At 49.3% G+C, this 14,619-nt stretch overlaps 2 protein-coding genes across 4 annotated transcripts in view; both read right to left on the bottom strand.

Moving 5' to 3' along the window:
* Positions 1 to 13,160, bottom strand: part of LOC144128398 (uncharacterized) — a 50,425-nt gene extending 37,265 nt beyond the window's left edge. The window contains exon 1 of one of the 2 annotated variants that reach the window (XM_077661777.1): positions 12,980 to 13,160. The gene's annotated coding sequence lies outside the window, so the exon portion shown is untranslated. The remainder of the gene's footprint in view (positions 1 to 12,979) is intronic. The other variant, XM_077661778.1, reaches the window with a different exon arrangement.
* Positions 1,721 to 7,861, bottom strand: LOC144128397 (uncharacterized). 2 transcript variants are annotated; one of them, XM_077661775.1, is made up of 2 exons: positions 7,761 to 7,861; positions 1,721 to 4,674 (listed from the first exon to the last, which is right to left on the bottom strand). In XM_077661775.1, the coding sequence occupies exon 2, from the start codon at positions 4,615 to 4,617 to the stop codon at positions 1,849 to 1,851; it is 2,769 nt and encodes a 922-aa protein (XP_077517901.1). In that variant the 5' UTR covers positions 4,618 to 4,674; positions 7,761 to 7,861; the 3' UTR covers positions 1,721 to 1,848. The 2 variants fall into 2 exon arrangements, with proteins under 2 accessions (XP_077517901.1, XP_077517902.1); XM_077661776.1 differs by lacking the exon at positions 7,761 to 7,861 and adding an exon at positions 6,081 to 6,219.
* Positions 13,161 to 14,619: the final 1,459 nt, after the last annotated feature.

The following is a 14,619-nucleotide window of genomic DNA, read 5'->3' as shown; positions in this document are numbered from 1 at the left end:
GAGGTCCACCTAGAAGTTTTGGAGCACCGAAAGGTAAAGCGAAGCGAGCGCAGAAGTTTGCGGGGATAAAAATTCTTTGTCATGAGTGCTCTTTGACACACACACCTAAGCTAAAGAACCGAAAAGCGGGTGGAATCAGGACAAGCGCATCTCTAGGTTGAGCATGCCTGGAGCTTTGTGAGAACCCGATATCAGAAATTTCCTATTGAAGCTCCGGTGGGCGCACTCGCTATCATATTCCGCTAGCTAATGAGCGGTATTCCGTATTCAGTATGAAGTCGTATGAAGTTTCATGCATCTTGAAGTGGTTTATAGAGAATTAATAATGTGGTTATATGCAGAACAAAAGCAAAAAGAGGAGTAGCACTTGCGTGTGCCTACCTATCCCAAGAGCGCCTCGGTTCTGTGCTTAGAAAACACTTCACTCGTTTTATTTCAGTCTTCTTCATGCTGAGATCGAAACATCCTCTTCACCAATTCGTGCTGTGTGAGCGAGCCAAGGGAACAATCTGCCTTGTGCCGTTCATCTGTCCGTCTGGAACGACTTGCTTCTCTCAAGAACTGCATGATTGCGGAGTGTCTGAGGTATGCTGGAGATGGTTGGACCAAATCGCATACTGCACATTACTGCCGAAACGGACGCCAACGTGTTGTTAAGATTCGGGATGTAGTGTATTACAGTACAACATTGCGCAACGATGTACTTCGTATCTGCTAGAAAACGAAGTTGACATGTCTCGTGCCCGTGCAAGCGACCTCGCACAGTCGGCATATCTCTCAGTGGAGATGACATCTGAAAGATGCAAGGGCTGATGTCGTGTAGGCGACGCAGGCAACATACGCAGCAATTCTGGACAAAAGCATTTTTTGAGCGGGAAACCATTTATGAACGCAATTTTTTCGTATAATGTAAGATTTCACTATAACAATCAATATATCTATAAATCACCCAGCGGATGTCTTGAATTTTTTTCTATTCACGTTTTTGCTATCGTCAAAAGCGTTCCCCATTGGGTTTATATTGGAGTCTTAACTGTTAGAGGCGACTGATAGAAACACTTTAAAAGAAATGTTTTGCTACATATCACAAGAATGGACCATTACCTTCAATATTACCGTAAAAATATCTTGCAATTTTGTAATGTTCAAAATTTGTGTCTGAAATTGCTGGTCTTAACGCCAAATCCAAACCACCAGGTCATTCGTTAGCTTCTCGCAAAGGGGAAGGCGCGAATGGTAAATTCGGCTTGAGCAAAAACATGGAACACAACACCAGAAAAAAAAATGTGCCTAACAACATGATATCGTTATGAGTGTCCAGAAAGCGCGCAAGTAACTTCTAGCGGTTCGTAGGCATAGTGAAACCCATTTTTGACAAACTGCGTAACTTGGGCTCCGTCAAATAGCGATTCCTTTCGTTCGAGCATTTAATTTTTATCATCCTCCACGCCGACACTTCGATCGCAGGCAGTTAGGGTCGGATTAGGATTCTTTTACTACTCCGTTTTGATCTCGGCTATTGTACTTGAATTTTTGCACTTGTCGGTATACCCTTCACCGAGTCGGTTTGCCGATGCGACACTTTTTCCCACGAACGACACCAGTACTTGAAGTCGCGCTGAAATGTTATCAGCATTTTTCTTTTCCACACCACGAAGATTCCGTCAGCCATTAGCCCAGACAGCGGCGCGCAGCAATGCGTCAAACACTGCATGGCAAATCTAAGCAGACTGTGCGTTTTATTTATTAACAAGCGCGGAAGGGCACGGCAACGCCGCGCACTCGAGAGTACTGGTAGTACTGCTGTACCTACGTATGTGGAAGGGGACACAAAAGCACGTCGGACCTTTAGCCGCGGACGACGTGTCGCAGTTCGAAGAACTTGCCCTGGAATCCAATGGCGCGGGGAGCGCCCACCGTGCCGCCCCGTACCTCGATACCCGAATTGTAAAGCACCTTCCGGACCACCCTCCAGTTCCATCTCTGACCGCTGGACAGTCCCTGCGCCAGCTCGGCCAGGTCCAGTGGCACGCGGTACTGGCGACCACTCTTGTCCAGCATCACGTTCACCCGGAAGATGACGGCGAATTTTATCAGGCGGCCGCGAACGCGCATGCCGTAGAAATTCCCTCGCTGGTCCACTTCTAGCATGGCTCCGGCACGATGCAGGGCTACGATGAGCTCGCCGTATTGAAAACCCGGCAGCGATCGGCGCAGGATGCCGATGTCCCGGGGAATCATGAACGTCCGACCACGGATGATAACTTGTATGTTCTGGCCGCCAGCTGACCCACCGCGCCAACCGGGTGTCCCGCCGGATCCCGGTACGGGGTAGACTTGTCCCTGGATGATGATCGCGATGATGTCCGTACCGTCGGGTGACATGTTCACCGTTATGCCCTGAGAGCTCAGGATCTTGATGAGGAGCTGTGTGGCCGTCGGTCCGCTGGAGCGCACCACAGTCATCATTTCCCCGAGCTGGTCAGGAAGAGTGAACGAGCGACCATTGAAGTTGACGCGAATAGTCACTGTGCCGGTAGAAGGTCCGACCATATCCCCACCTGTTCGGGGTGTATATGGGAAGCTGAAGCGCTGACCATTGAAGATGAGGATGGTCTGACCGCCGTCTCGTTGAACAATCACTCCAATCTTTCTGAGGCTGGTGAGCACTTGTTCAATCAGTCCGGGATTCCCGAGTCGCCTGAAAACCTGAATAATGCGAGGTAGATCGTTGGGCACCCTGTAACGGGCACCGTTTATGGTCACAACGAGACGCACGTTCACCGGCAGGTTCACCACGTCGAACCCTTTTTGGACGCTGTGAAGAGTGCCGTCGGGTCCTGGGATAAGCCTGTAGCCCGCCTTCTGAATGACGAGCAGGAACTCTTCAATGGGAACCTTATGATTCACCAGTATGCTCAGAAGCTTTCGTGTGTCTCTAGGCAGCACAAACTGGTTGCCCCCAATGTTGACGGTGGTTTCGGGCTGACGTCTCACTGGGTACCGGCGGTCATTGAAAGATATTGCGATCACAACGTTGTTGCTGTCCCTCACTGGAATGATGCCGTAATAGTTATACAGGAAGGACAACACTCGGGCGGGCATGCCGTGCTGCTCGAGATATGTGACCAGGGCGGGGAGATCATTTGGTATGCGGTACACTTTCCCACCAACGTTGACACGCAGGCGAACAATGACAGGGAATGGAATAGGCACTCCGTCCATAACAATGCCAATCACATTGCCGGTATCCTTATCTACATTCACTGGAATGTGCAACTTTTGCAGCGCACTGATCAGCTCTCCAACGACCAGACTGCCGGGTTGCTTGAGAATCAAGTCAAGGTCTGCAGGAATCGTGTAAGTCCGTCCGCTGATGGTAACCCTCAGTGGCGCCACGGAACGTACAGGAAACGATCGGCCGTTGATGATAACAGTGGTTATCTCGCCGGTTGGAGATTTCTGGGGGCGCGCGCCAAATGATATCAGAATAGGCAAGATTTTGTGGAACGCCTGCGGATTACTCTGGACGGTGGCAATCAGAGACGGAAGGTCTTGGGGCAACGTGAAACGGCGACCGTTTACGATGATCTGCGTCGTGACCGGGCTCGGCAGCGGGTACGTCTTTCCAAATAAGATGAAGGCCGTCACCCGCCCATCAGGGTTCCTCTTCACAACAGCGCCGAATTGTCGCAGAATGGTCACAATGGTGGTCAGCTGATTAGGATGCTGGGAAATAAAGGACACAAGTCTCGGAGCATCCCTCGGTAATACAAATGGCTGGCCATTGATCCGCACTGTGAACAGGACTCTGACTTCTCTGGGAAGATTGATCCTGCGGCCATTAACGATAACATATGTGATAGGCTTGTTGACATCCGGAAACCGGACCCCTTTGTTAATAAGGATGTTGTAGATGGGAACGAAGTAGTCGGGATTTCTTGCCAGCAACTCCAGGTAGGATAAAATGTCAGGTGCGACGAATGGCGTATTATCTGGCATGACTGGAAAGGGGCTCATAATGTCTGGAGGAGTGAAGCGACTGCTGGGCTCCGGATAGACGCCCATAGGCGTTTCTATTGGAGCGACCGCGGTAGGCAGGATGATGCCGGGAGTTCGTCGCACGTAGAAGGAGTCGTCAGGCACTGGTTGGGGCATCGGATTCCCAGGCTCCAGTTCCATGGGGAAGTTAGGCCCTGGACGAACGTCGATGCCGGGTGGCGTTGTAAATGGTTGAGGGATGCGACCTGCCGGCACATCCTGAGATGGAAAGCCGGGTGTCCTTCTTTGCAATAACTCGATTATAATTTTAGAGAGATCAGGGTGTCTCTTCAGTATCTCTATGATCATGGGCTTGGCGAAAGAAGGGACGGAAACGTCTACGCCGTTGATACGTATCGTGACAACCGTCGTCGACTGGCCGGGCATTGTGATGGATTTGATGATCTTGAGCACGCTGGTCGCGTCTGGTCCTTGGATCCATTTTATCTGCCCGCCGCCCGGCCTAAGTACGGCGAAAGAGCTGGTGCAGTACTCGGGGCAGGGAACGAGACAGTGGCCGCTCTTGCTGGCTGCCAACAGCACCAGCACTACGGGCGGCAGCAGGCGAGCCAGCATCTTCGTGTTGCGAGCGCTGGTGCTGGTCGGGCATAGGGAGCCGGCCCTCACCGTTCACTGCAAGAAAAGGTGCCCTGTGTTCGTCAAAAAGTTATCACACAAGGAATACGCGCATGTAACCGCTTAGTGTCCGTCAACCCCAACACAAGCCCGTGCACGGCTTTGCGAAGCTTTCTTCCCTCCTCCTCAAGAAAGAAAAATGCGAGAAATTTCACCTACTCGCACAAATCGCAATCTAGTATGATTATGTTCAAGGCCTCTGCCTCTCAAGAATAGTATATCCACGTAGGGCCATCACACGGCGATACGCCAGATGGAGTCAGCAGTATGCGGCTAGCTGGTTTTCCACATGAGTTCGCTGCATAGTAACTTCTGCTCATGTGACACTAGGTAACAACATACGTCATTTGTTTCCCTCTGAGTTTACCCTAGAATGTACGCATCAAAAAATAATCGCATTATCTGACATTAAATGGGTATCTGTTGCTTAGAGATTAGGAGCTAACCGACAAGGAACCAATCTACGGGTATCTCTGTGAGGGACGGTTGGATGTGGCGGGATGGTTATGCTTTGCACAATGAATTTTTGAAACATTTCTTCGTCAAAAAATGCGGCGGCCAATGTGCCTTCCTGGAAGAAAATTCTCTATCCACATCATCTATCATCCAACCCCTTCTACTTCAATCCGCCCTCGACAGCCTAACCAATGGCTGTGTACCGTCGGCGTCAAATGTGACACTAACAAGATAACTGAGACGTCAAACAAGACGAAAATATTCGGTTGTACAGAAGAAATACAGACTTGGCTAATAAAATTGCCACGCAATGCTATCTGCGCCATCCAAGAGAAAATCAAGGCACTAGCATTAGTTTTCCTTAAGACAAAGTTTTCTTGGCTTCATTTGATGTTGATTGTAAGTTCTTAATAAGTATTCTCCCGTTTCAAACTAACCTCACGTCATTGAACCTTCAGGGAGTCAGGATCAGCTCCAGTATGCTAATTGTGTTTTGCACATTTCTAATGACTTATCAATACCTAAATGGCTACACAACAAGACACCTAGGGGGCCACTTTTCCTAATTTTAGGTAACGTTCGAGCTCAAGGTAGGCTATTAATACCGGTCAGACTTACAGATACCAGCTCACTGAATGAGGCAAAGGAGAGTACACGTGACATCATTTTGCTAAAACGGCTAAATACGTAATTCATATCGCATAGCCGATATGAGCAAGAAAATAAATGGGGGCAAACTAAAGCCACTAATTCATGAATTTCGTCTTTATGCTCATTAGGACTGTTCCATTTAAACTAAACAGCTTGCTTTCAACCCCGAATTTCAATTTGGCATATAAAAACTGAAGAGTAACGTGCCAGTTCCTTACAACTACACAGCGACATTCCGTTCGCACTTCGATCCACCGGAGGTCCGCGTGCATGCGCAGTGCCCCGCCAATACTCACGCGCGGCGCGGCCGCTTCTGCTCGCCGCTCTGATCGCGGCAGGAAAGACCCCGCCCGAAGCCTTAGCCAAGACTAACGCGCGCCAATCGGGAACCTGACGGCTAAGGCCGGAAGCTCCGCCAGCTCAGCGTGCGGGCGGGCGGATTGTCCGAAAAGGTCCTTTTATCAAGCGCGCTTTATTTATCGGCCAACGGCCCGCAAATATATGGCCAAGCAGCCATGACAGCTTTCCGGCAGTTGCCCCCGTTCAATGGTCGCTCTAATGAACTCCACCTAGAGACGTCGATGCCGCGGCCAATCCTCCCCGGCGGGGACGCCTGTCGCGCCGCTGAGCGCTCCAGCTATCCCCGGCTCAGGCACCATCAAAGAAGGCGACATTTTACGGCTTCCCCGAAGGCTTTCGAACCAAGCTTCTCTCCCCCCTCTCGAACAGCTACGTGGGGCTCTCATGAGGCTTCGAGCGGAGCATGACAGCGTCGCCTGTCGCGACAGGGCGCTTGCCTCGCGCGACACGTTCGATTCGTGCGAGATTTATGTCGGTAGGCAAACAAACGAAAGGAAGGCCACCCACTGGCTGTGCCTGCTCGGAATATGCGGGTTGACAGGCTGTTAAGGGGCGCCGCGACGCACGACACGTCTTTTGGCGGCTCGTCTTAAGCCGAAAGACGCGTGCTTCATCCTGGTTGGTATCGCTAAGCCTAACCTGCTCTGCCGCTAAATCCGAATTCCGCCTACAAATGCGGGAGGCCTCGACATTCCCATCTTCCTTCCCTTTTGCAGAAGAGAAGGCGCCGTCCCCACTGTACAGTCGCTGCTCCTTTCTTCTAGGACTGCAGGGCAGGTGACGGAACCGCCTTTGCCTAGGACTTCATGGATGCTCTTCGACACAACGTGCACCCTAACACGTGCTCCTGGAGAACAAGACTAACGACGTGAGACTTACGTGCTGTATACTACGGCTCTGGCGGCTGCAGTCCAAGAAGAGTGCGGTTTCAGAACTCCGTCTCTTTGAAGGCAGCTACTTTAGCGACAACCACTTGTTTCGAATGCACTGTCGGCAGCTAGGAATGTGCTTTCGCCAGCCTACATTTACCACGCGCTCTATAAATCCGAACAAGCGCATTTATTGCGCTTTCTTCATGTCTTCAATAAGAGCGGTGACCCCGTAACCACGAGATTGATTGCGACCCTTCGGACCCCAATGCCGCTCGGTAACGGATGTGCAGACAAGGATACCTAACGGCTCCAGAAGAACTCCGCATGTTATCACGGGGCCAGCACTACATTTTCCAGCCCGTGCCGGCACCCTTCCTCGCCTGAGTTACGGCATGTGTGACGACCTTCAGTCTATCATACATCGAGAAGACTGGCAAAGTTCCGCGATATTATAAGGAACATTCCATCAAGGGACATCTCTCGCTACTGGCAAGTATATTCCGCGGATCGAAAGCCTCTAGGTGGCAAGTATATTCCGCAGATCGAAAGCCTCTAGGTCATCCCGTCAACGCCACCGTTTGAGACACGCCTGAATGCGCAAATACGCCGCCGTGATCATTCTGTATCTCATGATCTGCCAATGTCCCTGCGCGCAACAACTGGCCAGGAAGAACATATTTAACACTTCTGTGGGCTTCTTTTTTGTTTGTGCAAGATACATCTTTCTAAAGCAGTGGCACTCACCTGCGCTTTGTGAAGAGGAGTCCACCGTGGGCTTGCGTCCGGCCGGCGATTCTCTTTTATAGCGGGGGCGGAGGAGGCTCCGGGGCTCTCGCGCGAGTCTGTGGAACCTCCTCCTCGCTCTTGGAGGTGGCGGAGGGTCTCTTCCTGGCTGATGGGCCGCCACTGCTCAGATGCGAGAAAATACGGCCGCCTGGCAGAGCGTGAGCCGCGGCGGGCCTCCTCTCCTCCAGCTGCCGATCGACCATCTTCGGGCTCATGATTACTTTGACGCTCGCCGGTGGGCCCGGCAGCTGCTCGCGAATTAGCCGCGCTGTTCCTCTCGGAGACGCCGATGGCCGATTGAGCGAAAAAAAAAAAGGTAGCCGTTGATCGTGCGACATTCCGCGCCTTCCGGAGACCTCCTTCTCGTTTTCGTGTCTCCTGTGTGCAGGTTGTTTCGTGCAGGATGAGCGTTCCGCTTTGTTCTTTTCTTCTTCTCCTGGAATATCTCTTCTTTTTTTCCTAAAAGGCGGACTTAGACTTTTCTTGAGGAAGCTCTCTTTGTGAAGTGGTTCCTGGAGCGTTCTACGCACCGAGACCGCCATCGAGTCGGCAGTTGTAAAGTGGGACAGAAGATTCGATGCTAAGGACTTGCCTGGCTGGTATAGTATAGCACACACCTAACTTGCGACGAAGAAATTTTCAGTACAAGCAAATTTTCAGCGGTATGGAAATGACTAGCACGATGATAAAAAATATTTGTTTTTTACAGATATTGGTCAGTGCCTCCTTGCACTCAACAGAAGAAGGATAACGGGATGTATTACACAGCAAATACCGACGCAACGTCCTCGGCAAAAAAAGGGGGGGGGGGGGCGCCCCGTTTGCGGCGCTAATGTGGCACGCACTAAAAGGCAGTAGAAGTTGAAAGACAAGTAATGTCCCGTGCGAAGTGTTTTGGACGACCGGCCCTGTGTTGTATGTATGACGTGAATATAGCACACGATCAGCTCTAAAAGGAGTGCTCGGTTTCTCAGAGTATGGCGTTCTTCAGCCGCATCATGTTCAGTGCGCAGTTTGTTTTTCTATGTGTATAACGTTGCAACCAGAGCGCAACCTTCCTAACACATTGCTTCGAGGCTGTGCCACTATTACAAGGCTAACTACTGGGTACAGAATATCACGTGCAAGTTATTACGCACTCTCTAACTGCTTGCGTAAGTTTCACTGTATAATAATAATTGGTTTTTTGGGGAAAGGAAATGACGCAGTATCTGTCTCATATATCGTTGGACACCTGAACCGCGCCGTAAGGGAAGGGATAAAGGAGGGAGTGAAAGAAGAAAGGAAGAGAGAAGTGCCGTAGTGGAGGGCTCCGGAATAATTTCGACCACCTGGGGATCTTTAACGTGCACTGACATCGCACAGCACACGGGCGCCTTAGCGTTTTTCCTCCATAAAAACGCAGCCGCCGCGGTCGGGTTCGAACCCGGGCGCGGCGGCTACGTTTTTATGGAGGAAAAACGCTAAGGCGCCAGTGTGCTGTGCGATGTCAGTGCACTTTAAAGATCCTCAGGTGGTCGAAATTATTCCGGAGCCCTCCACTACGGCACTTCTCTCTTCCTTTCTTCTTTCACTCCCTCCTTTATCCCTTCCCTTACGGCGCGGTTCAGGTATGCGCAGAACTGGTATAGTAAACGCCGATGTCCGAATATGAGACCCGTTGGAGGAGCGTAAGGGGTTAATTTTCTTGATTATATGTAACATTGCAATGACGAGAATTGCTCTCATCTTTTTTATGCTAATTCTTATCCGTAATCATGGATGGATCACATGCAAGTGGCCCGCGATAAATGCTACATAATTACGAGTGGTGGAGTGCTTACTTTATGCAAAGTTATGCCAACAAAACTAATTGCAAACTATGAAAGGGCTCGTTTCTAATAGCAAGAACTGCACATGTAAAAGATTTATTTCATTAATTAAAGTCCAGAAAAAGAAATTCGGCTGAGACACTTGAGACTGCTTACGTGTGGGAATGAGAAAGCATTACTGCCCCTGGGCGCGTTCAGTGACACCGCCCGGAACACTGCACGACCAACGGTTGCACACCAATTTTGATACGAAGGTCTGGGAAGGCATACAATTGAAGGTGCATATGTCGTCGGTTCGAATCCCTGTCGCAAGCTAGCACACTGCGAGTACACACGCCGCCGCCGGCTTTTCTCGTCATAGGACTAGTTATAAGTAAAACTGCCACTTTAGCACGTGGTTGTCACCATACATGACGACAGCGACCGTAACGGTCAAGAACAATAGCCAATGCGGCGAGCGAAGATTACAGTCTGCCACAGCAACGCACGCAGACTCCCATACCGCTGCCCCACATTCAAATTTCTGCGAAGTTACGGCTGGTTTGCTGAACGTCGTACTCAACTTGCATCAAAAGCCAAAATAATTGACCAGCGTTTAATTCAATTATTCGAAGTTAACCCACCGATATCTCAGAAGTTAATGTGTCACTAATAATTTTGGACTCTGATGTAAAATAGAGTAGAGTCTAACCACTAACCTTTCGGACACGGTTCAACTAAAAATGATTAAGATGGGTGTTCTAGTTAGATGCTTGTTTTTTTTTTTGACATCGCCCTCTTTTCCTTCATCTACGATATATAGGGTTTACTGGAAACTGCTCACTTCCCTCGCTTGTCGGCTCAGTTCTCAGGGATCGTGTATGCATACTTAACAAGGCCAGCGCGTGTGAAATAGTTTCGTCCTCAGACTCGATTCAGTAAACTTACACATCAGAATCGAGTACAACCCAAACACGCGAACAGAGTGTTTATGCCTTTCATATGGGTGTGAACATAATGTTTATGCCTTTTATATGGGAGTGTGGTTCTCATTTGTACCGTATACGCCTTCGTAGGGAGCAGTCGACCACCGGGTAAAGAAAAAATCAGAACCCCACCTTCTTCTGTCAACGCAATATATGAACGGCTGTACGCGGGTCGTCTAATCCGGCGTACGAACAACTACCCATCCTTTATTGAGACTTCACGGGCCTTTCTGGCCACGAAGAACGACTTCGTCGGCTACACTGCGGCGGCGAGGCGCGAGTCACTGTCGGACAGAAAAAAACGCGCTCACTGCTATGCTGCTGCCGCCGCTGCCGCCATACCGACGCGCCGAGCACATGCGGGCGTTATTTACGCGTGTCATGCTTCCATTAAGGCGTCTGAAACGCGTGAGATGAAAATGAAGAGTCTGCTCCGAGTACCGTATTAACGCGCATTCAAGCATCATCTCGATTTTCCGAATAGGGCTACAGCCTCGAAATAGCGACGTACGGGAGCCTAAAGTCGTGTTTGAAGTCAGTAAGTTGCTTTACACTTCGTTTTATTTGTCCTCGAAATAAAGCGAAAGACTATGATGTGCTGCATGATGCTATAGCGTCAGGTTACATCATTTTCTATTATTACGGTGCCTTCGCTGCACACGCCATTCGTTTCCCGCGCTCGTTGTGTTTTTTTCTCTCCTACGCCCGGAACACGCCTATGTCGGTGTAAAAAGAGTAAGCTGTCCTCTGCGCACTCCTTTATCCTTAAAGAAAGTGCGCTAGAAGGTAGCTTACTCCCTTTTTTACTCCTTTTTGTTTACAATGTACGTCCTGTCTATATTTCAGCCAATGATCGATGACTAAAGCGAAGGCGAAAACAACGATACACGGGTACCCACTTAACCGCCCTTCGACGTGGCTCTTTTATAAAAAATACGTTGGTGTTTTTGAAATCATTAAATATAAGTAGTTCGCTGTTCCTACTCTTGGCTGCTATGCCGACAGCAGATGTGCGTGGCTACAAACATCGTTCCGCAAGAATCATTAAGAAAAGCATCTTTCAAAGTGATTTTGGAGGCGATGTGGGTTTCAGGTGACGCTATGCAGGAATGACAGAGCTTTTTTTTTTTTTACAGCTCCAGTTAGTGTACTGCGAATCAAAACCTAGGAATTTCCCTGCGGCCCGTTTCTGGAGAAGAGAAGACTGAGGCGCCTCCTGCGAGCTGGGCAGTCAGTTGCTGCTGACGTCCGGAACCTTTACTTTTTCCTCGATATCAGTTCATCTGAATCCCGCAAGTGACGTGACAGTCTGCTAACGCCCGGGTTTTGAACCACTGCTCCACATTTCGGAATATGCACTTGGTGAGAAATTTCCCAGCTGGTGTGATTAAAAAGCTTTCCATCTGAGGAAGGTTCTGTCGTCACTACCCCTTTTTTCTGTCCCTCCCATAGAAACGCAGCTGTCTTTTATTTGTTCCCGCCATTCTTCGTGCCTATATATAGGGGCAAACAGCGACCTTGATCAGCCGTGGATTCTGCGATTCCTCGAGTGCCCTTTGGACGAATTGTAAAGTCATGAAAGTCGAGAAGTGCGCACCGGAGTCATCATTTGTTGTTGTTTTTTTTTTCATTGGAGACGTGACTATGGCCTGATGTGATGTTGTCACGTTACTATGTGGCCGGGAAGCATGATTTCTTCCTTCCTATTTTTTTTATCTTACCTTTTTTCGACAAGCCAGTCCCCGTGAATAGGCCGCATCACAGTTTATGTACACGGATATGTGAACGCGGTTATTTCGGGCTCAGCTAGCTCATGCGAATGAGCGAGCGATTCATAGCATGCATCTCTGCGCACAGACTATACCTGGCATCTAAGTTTGCTTTTTGTTCTTCTTACTTTCGGTATTTTATCCGACGTAGCCGGTCCTCCGGACTAAGTCTTCGACTGCTAAGCGATATTCTATTAAAGTCTCAGTCTAAGCCTACATGTTGTTCTGAAGTTGCCTCCCCGCCCGGCAATACCTTAGACATTTAATATCCCGTGACCGTGTAACAAACTTCACTGCCACGAATTACCGGTGAAAATTGCGTGTTTTAAGCAGCTGTTCCCTTGGAATATCACGCACATCTAGCGCTGGGAATAAACGCAGTGAAAAAGTAAACGTAAAGCATAGCTCTGATTGAGAGTTGCATAAGAAGGATATATTCAACTACACTGCTTAATACGACTTGAGAGGACGACCACACTTGTGGCTATCGGGCACACTCCTTGCACAGCTCCTGCTCACCAAAATGCTTCAGCAATTGCTTTTTCATTCTGCACGAAAACAGCCCGAACGAGTTGCACCTACGTGTGAAGATGTCCAGCATCGTAGGAGGGCGTTTGCGTGAAGAGGCTTACCTTTGTGGCGGTGTGATGTCGGCCCTGTTTCAGTGATTGTTTTCCATTGCCAGGCGAGAGGAAGCGGTGATGGGGATGACCGGTGGTGCGGTGAAAGTGACTGGTCGAGATCGAGCGTCTCCTTTTATATGAAATCCAAGTGCTTTGTTGGCGAGGCTCGCAAAAATACACGTCACCCAACAAGGAGAGAATTATTTCCCCAAGTTTCTTCCATACGTCAAACTTACCGCATTTAATCATATCTCACTTCGCCACGTTAATGTAAAAAAAGGAAGAGTCGACGTGAAGACGATTTCTGGACGACATATATGTCAAGAAAATGAACGAGTACTAGGATCCTCTGGAGGAATAGATAAGGCTGTGAAAAGCCGGGGCTCTAAAAATAACTCCTGAAGCAATTCAACGAAAATTACAGCCCCCTTCATTCATTGTTCGCCGGCCAGTTTGTTGTCAGCACCTTACGGAGTAAACAAGACAATGATTTGGGCAACAAGCCTCCACCGAATATAAAACAAGAACTGCGAGCGTCTCAAAGGGTTCTCATTTTAGACCTTCAGCCTCTGCATCGAATAAACAAGCATTTTTTGCGTTTTTCTGTCGTAAGCTATGAGTGAATTTTCACGTTTGCCGACCTCTTGTTCCTTCTACGCTTGTTTGTAAGCTAGACGCTCCCCGCCAAGAAATTATCGTTTCCCTTTGGATGCCTGATATTAATTTATTTACTATCATCAGTTCGGTCTTGAACCGAAAGCAAACAGAGCGATTACATAAGGACATGTTCGGCCATTCATATTCAATAAGGCCGTATAGCAAGGTCAAATAAAGAAGCGCAAAAATTATCACACAGCGTCGCAACAGCACAATGCCATTCTTCCTGCGACACAAAGCGGTGACCGCCTGCATTATGGCTTGCCAATATGACGTCTCAGTCCAGACTGCAACGACAGCAGCAACATATAGTCGAAAGCGTGGAGGGATGAAGGCTACGAAGCCCCGTACAGCTGCCGTCCCGAATACTGATCGCCCCCACAGTCCAATCGTACCCAGAGAGAAACGGCCGGTCCACCGGGCATCACGATTTATGTATACGGAAAGCCAGGAAAAAGATCCAGCCTGACAGCTTTGATGTAGGTCCCAACGGCGCTACCTGGGGCTAGACACACTAGGCGCTGATTGCCTCGTGTAGCAGGCTATAGTACAGCGGGCGCGTATCGCACGGCTCGCGTCGCCAGCTCTATCGGTCCTATGCTTTCTCCCGGTCGCTAACTATATCGCCAAATATGTTCGGACAAGTTCTTCAAGCTCGTTGAACTCCATCCGTTCACTGCTATTCATGGGTAAACCGTGTCGCGATGTCACTTGGAACAACTGCAATCCCCACTCAATAGTGAGGTCTATAGATGTGTGAAAGGTCCTGGATCGAGCGTGTGCCGTCGGAGTCGTAAGGTTTATGATCAGCTTGGCTTAAGAATTCTGGCCGAGCTTCTCCTCGCTTGAATGTTCGCAGCCAGTATAGACCGCTGTCAGCTTATGTAGGCAACAAATGGAATCTTTTATCGGTTGCCAGAAAGCATTATCTCTGGGTGCTCTCACGCAGAGCACGTGACTGAGGACTTAAAGGTACGGCAGAGATAAAACTG

Source organism: Amblyomma americanum, chromosome 4 (assembly GCF_052857255.1).
Source record: "Amblyomma americanum isolate KBUSLIRL-KWMA chromosome 4, ASM5285725v1, whole genome shotgun sequence".
Classification (NCBI taxonomy): Eukaryota; Metazoa; Arthropoda; class Arachnida; order Ixodida; family Ixodidae; genus Amblyomma; species Amblyomma americanum.
This window is presented reverse-complemented; position numbering and strand designations above follow the sequence as displayed.

What these genes read in the sequence shown, in the direction of transcription:
- LOC144128397 (XM_077661775.1), bottom strand. Translation starts at nt 4,617, where the DNA reads ATGCTGGCTCGCCTGCTGCCGCCCGTAGTGCTGGTGCTGTTGGCAGCC.